We start from the raw sequence: 14598 nt of genomic DNA on the forward strand, positions 1-14598 counted from the left end.
GCGCGTTGAATTCATAACAAGATTTAAAATCCTGGAGACGTCTTTTTTTTGTGTACAAGACTGAAATCTCATTATTTTGGCGGCTTGTAATTATTTGGGCGGTTAAATTACACTATAGGTATTGTGAGAGAAAGAAAATGAAGAAGAGCGATGTGACGGGAAATGAAAGGGTTTCAACTTCAAGGAGAAGAACCATGTTACATACAAAGATTACCATGGCAACTAAATATGCATTGTTATGTGTTTGTCTGATATTCACATTGAAATATGAGATATGAGACAACAAATTACAGATATGACCGAATCGTAGAAGAGATCTGGTTTCTAGAGACAATGAGGAGAATAGATAGAAGAAGTTGGTATTTGGATGTACCCCGTTTTTATTCAAAATGAATGTCAAGAGGATGCTTATGACTGTAATGCAACCTACGGGCAATTCTGTTTTTTAATAGTTGATATTTGTTTTATTTATTACAAAAATGTACGTTTACTGAGGTGAATCAGCTTTACAGAGGGTCCTTGATATCTCATTTTATGAATACCTAAACAAAATTTCTCCCCTCTCCCTCCCCTTCCCATCCTATGGATGGATATATCACCATACAACGTACAAAGTACTAAGTATCAACATAATAATTGTATGTGGTTCTGGCTTTTAATATTCAAAATAATTTATGTTCTCCTGTATACGTTCATTATTTGATACAACTTGTTCAATATGTGTACTTGGTTAATCTCATAGATTTTGTTTCCCTTTTAGAATGCGTTGTGTTGCCTGGTTTGATGTTATCTTTTATTCATTCTCATTTCGATATGAACATACAAACAATACATCATGTGAACGCAACATTACATTGATATGATTGATATGTGACAGACATAGTGTTAAATATTAAACAATAGTAAAAGAAAATGAAAATAACTGAGTGAATGACTTATCACAATGACCTAAAACAGAGTGGCGTGCCATAGATATCATTGATTTTAACCCAGATAGCCAACACAAGACTTTTACATAACTCTTTTTCTCTACAATAAATACCATCATTAACCACTAGACATTTTCATTAATTCAAAGCAAGACACTTGATGATAAGGAGAGTAACGGAATAAGTCCTGAACAGAGTGAGTATTTACAGGGTGATGTTCATACGTTAGGTATTTACAGAATGGTGTTCATATGTTACGTATTTAAAGGATGGTATTCATACATTACGTATTTACAGAGTAGTGTTCATACGTTACGTATTTAAAGGATGGTATTCATACGCTTCGTATTTACAGGGTGGTGTTCATACGTTACGTATTTAAAGGGTGGTGTTCATACGTCACGTATTTACAGAGTGGTGTTCATACGTTACGTATTTAAAGGGTGGTTTTCATACGTTACGTATTTAAAGGGTGGTGTTCATACGTTACGTATTTACAGAGTGGTGTTCATACGTTACGTATTTGGGCTATTATGTCTGTGAGTGGTCATGATCATTAGAAACGGTATAAGTGCCCCCTACAACATGAATGATGAATACAATGGCGGTCACTAAATCCTTTACTTTTTATTAATTTTGTTGAATCCTATACGTTTAAAAGCTGTGGGTATGGTAAAGATTTAAATGTTTTAAAGGTAAAGACCAGTATTGGAAACGCCCCAATTTCAAAAAATGAAATGGAAGCTCTCATTACCAATCATGTGAAAGAATATGTTTTGACTAATACATAATGACAAAAAATTTGCCGGGAAACCGCCTACTAATTCATGTATTTGGTAAATTTGTTTCTCTCATGGTCTGTGAGAGATATAGGGTAGTCCCATATACATCTTTCTGTGTATATTGCTTGTAACTTTACGAAGAATGGGCCAAATTTCTTATCATTTTGATGATTCCAGAACCTTGCAGATGCTAGATGTTAGATGATCGACCTTTTCTGATCGATTCCACAACGTTTCTTTCACAATGCAATCGCATGACCATAACTGGTCTTTACCTTTAAAGAATGTTTGTGAAGAACTGGTGCGTTTTCATAATAAATTTATATTCTTGGTGATCGATGCCCAGACATAAAATGAACTATTCGTTTATAGCGAACCATTAGATCATGGTAAAATCAGGTATTATACATGTATTTCTACAAGACAAAGGCCTCCCGTTGTACGAAATCTACACGCAAGCAAGAATAAATAAACATTCAAAGTGGTAAACCAATTCTATTAAAAACAGACTTTCTGTTTGGTAAACCTGCTTTTTATTTAATGATTTATGGAGCGCCATCGAAGAGTTCAATCAAAACCAGGCCAATCATAACATTAGATTATTGATGACATGATTTTCGTTTACAAATTTCATTTGAGATTTAAGGTGTTTTGTGTTTGATGTTAGGCGGGTCTAACTCAACCTTTCAGTTTTGACCGTGCAATTCATTTTCAAGAATACTGACATGAGCAGAAACCGCACAAAAATAACAAATTCTGATTGGCTACCGGTGTTCCAAATTGATCATTCACATACAACTTCAATAAACGTAGATTTATCGGTGATCCGACAATCTGGCGACATTTGCTTCAAAGGATTGGGTTTAGGGCTGGAATTTAGGGATAGAATTAGAGTTTTGAAGGATTTGCATGGTATTAAGGTAGGATTACAAATTATTGTTCGAACTTAACCGCTTGGGAATGAATTATTGTTGCCTGAGCAGAGTGTCGTATGATTTGTTTATCGCCATGAGAAATGTCGTCTGCTTTATCCCGTCGTGGTGACTTGTCTTGCCTGTGACGTAGTAAAGTGATGGTCACGTGATCAAGGAGTGTTCCATGTCCGAAGTAATATGAAAGACCAAAAAACAAAAACAAAAACATCCTGTCTGTTTAACGAAGGAAATATGACTGTCATGTGGACGTCAGCCGGCAAGGATCCGTCAGTTGCTCTGTAAAGATACGAAGGACAAGATAAAACACAATTAATCATGATTATCAATGATTTCAATTCAATTCAAACGAACATTTATTTTCTTCCAAACAATACAATTTATAAGTAGGAACATAAATATAATTAAAGAACTTGTATTACAAGGAAGAAGGCGCGAAACCCGAAAAGCATAGCTTGTAGTGAGTACGTACGCCCGAATACATAAATACAATTATACATTATACATTATACATTTAATAACAGTGATGGATGAAGAATGCTTAAATCCCATCAGTACTAGTGTACAGGAGGGATTAGATCTCCCTGCGAGGTCACTGGACAGGTTGTTATCTCATCAAATTGGCTCTCAATAACATAAGAAAAAGAGGATCACGGGGACCAATGGTCACCGATTATGCATTGTTTGTTATATAAAGGGCACAAGGAGCTATACGTAGTATAGTGGGACTTTAAATCGAATAATCATTTATTTTCGCAAGTTTAATTGTCAGAGGACTCAGAATAAATAAATCCTGATGAACAAGAAAAATGTTGAGCGACAGAAGATAAAGTTTGTAAATCCATTAAACTTATACTTTTAAAAAAAATTGTCTATCATGTATTGGGCTGGGATACTTTCGCATTAAAATCATCATCTCTCTCTCTCTCTCTCTTTCTCTCTTTTTTTCTCTCTCTGTCTCCCTCCCTCTCTCTCTCCCCCAACATTGTCAAGTTTCATACCATATTGTGATAACTCTTAATTTGTTGAAAACGACAGGAAAGTATAAAAGCAAACATGCACTTTTTTAATTTATGAACAGATTAATTGTCATAATTATTTTACTATTATCATGCTTTTAAATATGCAGACCCTGTTTCGTAAAACTTATCATAAATATAAACTGTCTCATTATTTTATATAATGGATATAATGCCAACATCCAAAGAAATGAAACTATTTCAGTTGCTAATAGCTTATAATAGTAATCGATTATTTAAATTTCTTCATTATCATTATTATTATTATTTTGTTGTTGTTTTGTGTTGGAGTTTTTAAAAAATATTAATAGTTAAATTAATTTAAGTTTTATTAAACAGGAGGATGATTTAACGGGACCTCGGACTCGTCCCCTTTGATACGAGGACAAGCCATCCCTCGAAATTAGTTAACGTATATTGTTTTTCCTTTGATATAACAAAAACATCCATCTACAATAATTATTGTCTCATATTTGTTTACCACACTCCATTATACAAGGCTGGGGGCAAACGAAAGATTCAGATTCATGACATCTTTGTAATATGAAATAACAAAATCCGATAAGTGGTATTAAATAACGCATAATCTTTTAGTGAGATTGCTGTCCGAAACAGAACTAGCGTAATGATCAGACGAGCATAATTATTTCGCCGCGAGGCAAATCCTTTAGCATGTTCTGTTTATAAAATGAAAGTACAACATTTAAGATGGTGTAATATTTCAACAAATGAATAACCAATGCATTGTAACCAGATAGTAGTATACCCCAAGGCCCTGAGTCGCCCTGTCTCCAATATGAGACTAGGGGTCGATGGACACCCCCCTTAATAATTTTTCATTTTCTTAAATGCATTTTTCTCTCCAGGCATGTAACCAAATTGACACGTACGTCAATGATAGGGCGGGGTTCCTCAGGCTAGTGAATACGTGTTTTTGAAGCAATAATTAGAATATCCAATTTCTAATCCACCCATTACCAAACTATATTTGGCATTTTTAATATATCTTCTTACGAATATTGCTCGCCAAATGTCAGATAATGGACAGTGTTTGAGAGAGTGGAACATAAAAATAGAGTATCTGACGTGTGTGTGTGTGTGTGTGTGTGTGTGTGTGTGTGTGTTGAAGCTGCTTGACCTTCGAAGGGGAGTGCCTGAAATGCGAAGTTTGCTACCATAATTCCATGAAAATGAGTCTCTAAAAAGTTTTGAACGATAACCCAAGCAGTCGATTGAGTATCCCCTGATCATGTTGATCAGCTAAAGGAGGGGCGCGGGGCGGGAGGGGGGGGAGAGAGAGAGAGAGAGAGAGAGAGAGAGAGAGAAAGGAGAGAAGGGGAGGGACGGGAGGGGTTGGAGAGAGAGAGAGAGAGAGAGAGAAAGAGAGAGAAAGGCAGATATACTGAGACAGAGGCCGATAGACGACACAGATAGTGGGAAAACAGAAAAATAGACAGAAAGAGAGAAATGCTCTTGGATTTATATGAGGTCTGACAAGATGTGTGGTAGTGGTGGCGGTGTATGTGTGTGTGGGGTAGGAGAGGGGGGGGGGGCAGAGCACGCTGCTGGTGTCTGGCTCAAGCATCCTCCTTTTTAAAACTCTGTATACGATGATATATATCTGTAAAGCGCTTTGAGAGGGCCTTCGGTCTTGAAAAGCGCTATAACAGAACTAGCTATTATTATATTATTATTATAAGGTGCCAATCTGAACTTCTTCAAAATAAGTCCAGATGGTTCCAAATCCATGTATATCTCATGACTTATTTTTCTCGAGATGATAATATTGATAGCGGACATCCTACGGCCTAATATCTTATTCATGGTCATACCTCTCAACGGAGTGGTCAAGATCTGTCAAAAATCGTGATGTTTTGGTTCATTCAACTGTTCATCAGGCTATACAAGTTGTCATCTTCTTTTCATTTTGATCTTCACAAGTCTTCTGATTATCAATATCCGGAAATGGTTACCCCGTAGTAAGAAATTATTTGAATGCTTGAGCACCTTCTCATGGTAGCTCGGCTAAAGCCGGGAAAGTAATAATAATAACGAGTACAGGGCCCTCAGGAAGAAAAGCATTAGTACTGATGAGGCTTCCTTGGATAAAGAAGACATATTAGCACTTTAAAACAAATTATCCCGAGATTTCCTGTGAAACTATACACAATCCTTCAAAATCATGCGAAATATTATACGTTGCACAAGCCTACAATGATGAGGAGTACGGAACTATATATATATATATATATATATATTTTTTTTTTTATTTATTGAATATCGTTAAAAATTGACCGATGCGATCAAATTTATTTTTGGTATAATATTTTTTTTTTTTTTGGGGGGGGGGGGAGGGAACCGTTTATTCTTTGCTGGCTCTTTATTGCTGCCATGCCATGCTACGCTGCGATATCTACATATTTGATTGAATTTAATTTGAATTTATTAACAACAACATAACACAATGTTACAAAATGTATTCAAGTGGGTAACAAAAATGACATGTCGTATACATATCCATGTACATGGGTTACAAAGAAAAAGAAAATATCCATAGTTGAACCATCATGTACAAATTAAGTTAAACATATACCATGTCATATCAAACCTGTGAATTAGCTTTAACTAAATATTATACGTAGATATTTGTGGCTGGAATTGAAATTCACAGAGTTCCAAGAACGTATAAGTGATTCAAATAAAGGATATTTTTAAACTTAAAAATGTAAAATGTTGTTAAAGGGAGAACCAAAAGTTAGCACGAGTGCTAGTCGGGATTGGTCCTTCGAGTTTCTAAAACTTTATGCAAAGTCATATTAATATTTATTATGTCTTAATATCATATTATTTGATCCTTATGATTCATCTCTACTTAGGAGTTTAATTCTGAGATTTTGAGGAAATGATGATCTTGTTTTTTCTTCTCTTATATTTATGGGCAAATTGATTCAACCGTTTGATTGTCTGTCCCTTATTCGCGTTATTCTGTGTCACTATTTCCTTGCCCAATATCTGGACTTAATTGAATTATTCGTTCAAGACGATAAGCACAATTGAGGGAGACAAGTGAATTTCAATCAAGAAGAGAGTCAACGTGTCGAAAATCACACTTCAAAATTTGAAACGGACACCAAATCGTGAATAAGCATGCGGACATGTGACATGCCGGTCACGAAGAACTTATGGTAACGTGACTTTACATCCCGACATCTAATCATGATATCGTCCTTGTCATGTCAACAAGAAGCCAATCATGATGAAAAGAGTTGAGAAATGCAATCTGTATTTGAAAGATAATATTATTTTCGATGACTCGTGGTTAAATTGGTAATGAAACAATGAACACGATCCAAATATGTATTAAAACAATAAGGACAAAACCCGAAAGTATCGATCAGGATAACATGGTTACTTTCAGTTCTGATGATAATTTGTAATTACAATAATATCAATTATTTGTAAAGTCTGAAACTCTGAAGATCAACCAATACAACCACTTCCTCAAAAGTGAAAATAGAAAGAAAAAGAAAAAATATCGACAAAAACCCAAGAGATTTAAAATGAACTAGAGCAGAGATATTTATTTGACCCCTTAACATAAAAATGACAGCTTTGAATCAGAAATTAAAATTCATTTTGATCTACAAGCATCAGTTAATGACATGCTGTCCGGGCTTTTTTATTCATCAATTTTTAATATTTTTTTACAAATCAATTCATTGTTTACTCATCAGTCCAAAAAATATAATTACTATTATTTTTAAATGGATGCATAATGCCCTGAGTGTTATCTGTCTAAACAATGTGAAACTCGGCATATATAACATACCAACATGGCTTATATGAACAGGGGAAAATTCAATTCAATTCATTCAATGTTACATGTATTATTTTCCAATGTATTTCAGATTTAACATTGTTAAACGATGCCTTCAAAATAAAACAGCTAACGAATAACCTTTATACTGAATGGCCTATGGCACAATGCTCTATCAAGAACGTATGGCTTCTGGAACATAATGACGGCATCCTCACGAGAGCCATCCCCAGCAGTGCCCATGACAATTTGAAACTATCATTTAAAATGAATACGTCACAATCTTTGGAGTAATTACTCGCTTACGTGACCGCCCATGATTAATGAAGGGCCAATTAAACACTCGAGGAAAACCTTCGAGTTCTGATAACCGCCAGAAATTGTGTAGGTGTAGGCGAAACTACCGCATAACATCGTAGATTAATTCCACCCCGTTTCAGCAAATAATTTCCATAATTTTAGACGCCGTGTATAATCTTTAAACAGGGAACGAATCGAGGTTACATGGAAGATATTAGCCAATCTAATCAAAGTAATCATTCGAAATCATAAATATTTTTGAGATTTAACTTTAGTCGAGGTTTAAAGGAAAATAATGACAAATAATCATTGTGGAAGCCTTGAGTGATATAGAATATAAGCTGGAAGGGAGAGAAATTGGTCAGTGAAACCTTTCTTAATCCTCAAATAAAACTACGCCCTATTTCACTTACTTCTTACTTTGCAAAACTCGCTGAATTTTGTATTATGTAAATGGTCAATGGAAGATATTACCATGCGTTTAATCCCAATCAGTATGGAAATTGGCCTGGCTTTTAAGCACTAACAACTATGTGATACCGTGCTACCTCTTCATCAAATATATGCCAACGCGGAGTAACCTAAATCTTTATCCACTTTCATACTTGCCATTTTTCTAAGGCGTTTGATCACATCGACCATAAAATGGTACAACAAATTGAATCATCTGCAAGTGAGGACATGTGTAATATCATGGATACCGAGTTTAAAATATTTTGGTCAGTTATCTAATATGAAAACAATCAATGCTGGTGTTCCGCAATGTACCAATCTTGGTCCGATTCTATTTAATGTAATGATCAATGATGCCTGTCATGATGTTAACTTACGATTTTACAAATATGTTGACGACTTAACGATTGTAGAAAGCCGAAAAGTAACATCTCAGTCTAAACTACGAAATGCACTCTCTGATCTATACCTATGGTTCGTTGAGAATAATATGACATTGAATCCGTCCAAGCGTTTTTCTACGGTTATAATATTAATATAAGAAATAAGGTAGAACAAAATTATATTTTCAATGGCGAAAAATAATTAATCTATGTTCATCAAGCCAATGTCCGGTGAACAATTTCACAATAAAAACTAAAATGGAATAGCCATGTATCCGATTTCATAAAAAGGTGCAATAGGAAGTTGTTTATGTTTCGTTGCCTTAGAAGTACGGAATGCTTCTAGAAGACCTTTTACTGATATATTAAGGAAACATTCGTTCGATCTTAGATTATGGGGTACCGATTTACAATGGTAATTTAATAAAGACCCATTTATCTACTTTAGAACGTATTCAGAAACGAGCTTGCAAAATCAATTTAGGACGTCAGTATGAAAGTAATAAAGCAGCATTGGAAACGTGCAATCTACTTTTACTAAAAGCAAGACCTGAGCACTTATGTATAGACTTGCCAAACACCCACAATTTAAAGAATGTTTACCTCTTATACAACAAAGCGCTTATCCTCTAAGATTTCAATCAAAGTTAATACAATACCAATGTAAAACCAAACGCTTCCAGTGCAGCGCCCTTACATACTTTATAAATCTTCGTAATAAAATGTAATACTTACAAAAAGTTTCAACTATTTGATCATTCTCATTTCTATCATCATTATTTATTGTAGGAGAAGTAGACTTTGGATCGTGAGATATAGCAATGGGAAACATATAAAGTTGAAGACCAAAGTAGAATTGTTTGAAAGCGTGTAGATTTAAGGTTGACCAAAGCCAGAGTACACAAACATTTAAGACATTTCATGCATGGTAAATGTAATTATTATGATTATCTTCGATTTCTTCTCCGTAAATCTGTGATATATCTTTTGTATAGGTGGTAACCTATCGGATTGTGAAAGGGACAATTAGCATGTGGGGCAAGAAAGAATTGAGATAGAATAGAGAGCAGAGTAGAAAAAAATGAAAACGTAAGAATATCAACAGAAAATAGGAAACATTGACCATTGACTTTTGAAAAAAAAGTTACAACTGCACCTGCACCCAGTTCATATTTGTTGAAAGATTTAGCCCCTCAGGGTTGTTCCTTCCGTTTGCTGACCCAATTCCGTTTTAATATTGTTCACCGCTAACGAGTTTAGGGCCAGGGGCGGACCCAGTATATTGTTTGATAAAAAAATGGAAAATTCCGAGAAAAAAATCTCTGATCAAGCAAACACGTGATCGAATGAGTTTCATTTGGGTGTAGTTTTTTTTTAAGGGGCGAGATTACAAAATAAGGGGTATATTCTTCTTTGGCGTAGATCTACTTAATGCGAGGTTTGGTAAAGAGGTTTTAGGCCCGTTGTACCCGGCGTTGTACCCCCCCCCCCCCCCCTCCATCTACTATGATTGTTTGTACCTAAACCCCGTACTTAAGGATCCGTGAGAGATATCTTTCATCAATAGGATTGGTTTTTATGTATGAATTGTCGAAAATTACGCATTTATAAAATGGTCTCTATATCATGATATGTCCTTTCCTCAAAAAGGAATGTTGAAATCACGTATTTCTACAGCAACTTAAAGCCCTATGTGAATGTATCCGGAAATGTATAGTTTCGTTTATCGTTTTGCAATAAATCAGCGTAGAGTGCTAGTTTGGACTCTCGATTGCTAATGATCTACAAACGGAATGTAGTTGTCTGCTCGTCGCTAGCTTGTTTGCTCTTACTTTATCACTTCAAGATTCGCCATGCCCCATATAATAATGACCTTTATGCATCACGCGTTTCGCTGATGGCCGGTGAAGGAAACGATTGAACGTAGAAGTTCAAGGAATTTTTTTAAAGTCCAACTTTGTGTTATCGATGATCGTTTGTGCTCTCTGGCCTTGATTGATTTCAAAATTCAAACCTCCGGGCCAATCACTGAATACTAGTACAACTGTACAAAGTGGCCATGATGACGATAATGGACAACTAGTATTACTGGATAAGACATAAGACTTGATTAGCTTTAGGTGATGAAGGGAATAGACTCCATACTGACTTTCTCCAGCAGGTGATTAATTGACCATGGTTGTTTTTTTGTAATAATAATAATTATCCTTGCTTATATAGCGCCTAACACTTCCTTTATCAGAAGTCTCTAAGCGCGCTCTACAATAATGCAGCATAATTACCATTGCTTTAGCAGTGCAGCTGTTACATGCGCTGCGTTTCAAGGAATAAATTCCTACCAGGTACCCATTTACTTCACCTGGGTGGAGTGTGGCAAATGTTGATAATGTCTTGCCAAAGGACATTAGTGCGGCGGCGGGAATCGAACCGCGGACTTTGTGATCGACAGTCCGGCGACGTATCCACTCAACCACAACCCCTCTACACCTTGTATTGCAGGTGGGAGGATGGCTCACCTGATGACCAGTGGTCTAAGTAACTGGAAGGACCCGGGTTCAAAACCAAGTGGATTTGCTAGTTAACCATGGCCCTCGGAGGGGACTTATAGCCGTCCGTCCCCTGGCTGTTTATTACAAGAGTCATGCTTTCTTAGCATTTATGGAAAATAAACCAATCATAAATTATGGTCACGTATGCAAAGTTTAGAATTAAATATTTACTTTTGCAAAGGAACTAAAAGTATCAATGATACAAATGTTTTTGTAATAATCGTACATTCTTTTTCCAAGGAGTATTTGTTGAAAAGGTTGATTAGCTTGATTATGAAATTCTATCATAAATGTAAAAACTTGCCAGCAAAAGTCGTTAAATTCTAAGTACAAACCTCCCCGCGTAAGTATTTGTATGATATGCATGTAATGGAAGTAGATGGCTGTGGATGAACAGATACAATTAGGAACTAAATTCTTCATACCCTTTGTAAATTTGATTATGTGTGTGTGTGTGTTTGTATGTTTCGTAACTCAAGATGCTAACAGAGAAAAGACTAACTTGTTCAAGAACGAGCACGATGCCGTCCTTACCATTTTTATTTATCACAGGGTACTTTCTAAAGCAGACATGTTTTTATTAATTCCAAGGATATGGTGTGTAATTTTAATAACTATGAAATAAATACTCTCTGTCGTGAAAATACCACATTTGCCTATTTTGGGATATTTTTTCCCCACGATAGGGACACATCTACATTTTTAAATGTACACCGCCAGACCGACCGACTCTTGACTATTCGGGGTACGGTATTACCCCCCCCCCAAATAGTAGTTCTGTTTGTTGTTCATCTCGTTTGTGCAAATGGGTTATTTAAGCTCAGTCACACCACCAAACCGACTTCCAACCTACCGATCCTTTGCCGTTGAAGGTTATGTAATATTTAATTCGGTCACATAATTTAACGCTCGTTCCTCTCCCACCGCCACCGCGACTCCCACCCATCCTCCTACTTTTAGGAGTCACTCAACTTTCACTGGTTAAAGGCACTGTTTAACGATGTTTCCAGTTTTACAAATCTGAGATGCGCGGCCCTACGTTTTATCAGTGTCTGTGATATGGTGTAATATTGAAGTCCTAACAAAAATACGCTTCAAAATGGTCATGAAGTGCATCAAAAAAGTTAAAATCTTTGAGTGACCGGTTTTACCATACTAATTTTCCCAAATAGACTGTAGTGTTATGGAAATCGTTGGGAAAACCGTTTTTGACATTTCCAATTCCAATCATAAATATCTTGATAATTAGACAGGCGATCGGCCTTGTAAAAGTCATGGAATACCTGACTAACCTAAAGGTTTATAATCATGATTGCAGCATGAGCTAAATCCAAGATTTTCCTTTAAAAACTGAGGCAAATATACTAATCCCTTTAAGATTCAAAACATATTCTTTCACATGATTGGTAATAAGAGCTTCCATTCATTTTTTTTAAGGGCGTTTCCAGAAATGGTCTTTACCTTTAACTAACTTACCCTGGTGTTTCTGCATAGTCGCCACGTGTTTCGGATGACATCCATGCAAAACCTTAGCTTTCTACCCGATCTGCTCCTCTTGGATGCAACCATTGGGTAGGTCTCATCTTCCCCCGATGCATACTCTGAGGAGGAGGACTGTAAGTTCGAGAGCAATCGTATAAGAGCTGTCTCCTGAAAAGAAAACATAGAAATATTAAGAAAACTATGATAAAAATGCTGTGAATACAACAAAAAGCATGTGGAGACGAATGTAGAATTCTTGAAACATTGTGGAGAAATAAACAAATTCCTAGAACATGGCAAGTTGAAATTATTAAAACAATTCTGTAGAATCTGATATTATGTGTTATTTCCCTTATTGTGGGGGTGCTTAACACATGTATTTCCACCAACTCATTTCATAGTAATACAAATCTCATTCTTTCCATATCAAGGTAATGCTTGAATGACAGTTGCCATGGTAATGCCTGTAATTCAGAAACAAAAAATTAAAAATGGGGATTAAATGGGGATGATGGGGATTCAAATTGAAACCACATAACACTCCAATGTATGCAAAAGTTAGATTACCAACCTGTTCTTGATCCTTTTAAGTCAAATTTATACCAGAACATTGTCGTTTCTATGGCAATGACAAGATAGATATGTGTATGTTGAGATAAAATAAAGTTTTTCTGTATATAAACGAACTAAAATACAAAACTAATGTCAAAATTGAAAGATTTGTATTCAATCTAGTTGAGATCTTTTAAGATACCGGTCAGGATGGTTTGGAAAAGCATGACAGAATAGTCGCTCTAAGAAGGTGACTACTAAGAAGCCGGCCGCCCACCCACCCACCGGCTGCCGAGATGGTTGCTACAGCAATCACCGAGTTGAAGGACCGCAATGGCTCCTCGCTGCAAGCAATAAAAAACATGAAAAACTAGGTATAATAACTTAAGGGATCGTTTAACAATGTTAGATCTGAGATGCATGACCCTACGTGTTATCATTGTCTGTGATACGGTGTAATATTGAAGCCCTAACAAATTTGCGCTTCAAAATGATCAAGAAGTGCCTAAAAAAAGTAACAAATCTTTGAGTGACCGGTTTTACCATACTCGTTTTCCCAAATAGACTGTAGTGTTATGAAAACCGTTTGGCAAACGGTTTTCAAAATTTGTAATTCCAATCATAAATATCTTGGTAATCAGACAGGCGATTGGCTTGTAAAAGTCATGGGGTTCCTGACTGACCTAAAGGTTTATAATTATCACTGCAGCATGAAGTAAATCCAGAATTTTGTTTCAGAATCTAAGACAAAGTTACCGGATCCCTTTAAGAGTATTTTTGTATAAAAAAACCCGCACACATTCCACATGATAATCGAATATGTTCTCTTCCAAGAATACTTGGCTATCATAATCTGCCTCTGGATCAATACAATTAATTGGTTTGGAGTGAAAATGGCAGAGGCATTGTCATGGTAACGGTGAATTAATATAAACATTACAAAAAAGAAATGTAAACTAGAGAACATAATATCAGCATGAGATGACAAATAAAAGTGTCTTTTTTTCAAGCTACATGTTTGAATGCATCCACGGTCTGAGTTATACGAGGTTATAGTTGTGTATAACAGTGGCTGTTGTCAGGGTAATACCTGAATTTATTGAAAATCAGGGAAAACTTATGAAAAAAATATACCACGACTCCTCTACATAAAAGGGGATTTTGAATGAGTGGACGAGAACGGCGTGAACGTCCACTGATCATGCGTGTCCATGGCAAGCCGTTTTAACATTTATTCCTATTTCTTGATATCAAGAATTGGATTCTTGATATCGAGAAAAGATTTTCTGTTGTAAAGCGATGGTAATTTTTGATATCAAGAAAAAGGAATAAATGTTAGGGGGACGGCTTGTTATAGACACGCATGATTAGTGGACGTTCACGTCGTTCTCGTCCACTCA

At 35.9% G+C, this 14598-nt stretch overlaps 1 protein-coding gene across 1 annotated transcript in view; it reads right to left on the bottom strand.

Moving 5' to 3' along the window:
* Nucleotides 1–2118: 2118 nt before the first annotated feature.
* The window catches only part of LOC115926197, a 32898-nt gene continuing 20418 nt past the window's right edge, over nt 2119–14598 (bottom strand). The window contains exons 3-4 of the mRNA XM_030990820.1: nt 12641–12814; nt 2119–2922 (exon numbers count right to left, since the gene is read on the bottom strand). Of these exons, the coding sequence (XP_030846680.1) occupies nt 2914–2922; nt 12641–12814 (183 nt within the window). The 3' untranslated portion in view covers nt 2119–2913. The remainder of the gene's footprint in view (nt 2923–12640; nt 12815–14598) is intronic.

This window comes from Strongylocentrotus purpuratus, unplaced genomic scaffold (genome assembly GCF_000002235.5).
Source record: "Strongylocentrotus purpuratus isolate Spur 01 unplaced genomic scaffold, Spur_5.0 spur5_scaffold_19, whole genome shotgun sequence".
Lineage (NCBI taxonomy): Eukaryota > Metazoa > Echinodermata > Echinoidea > Camarodonta > Strongylocentrotidae > Strongylocentrotus > Strongylocentrotus purpuratus.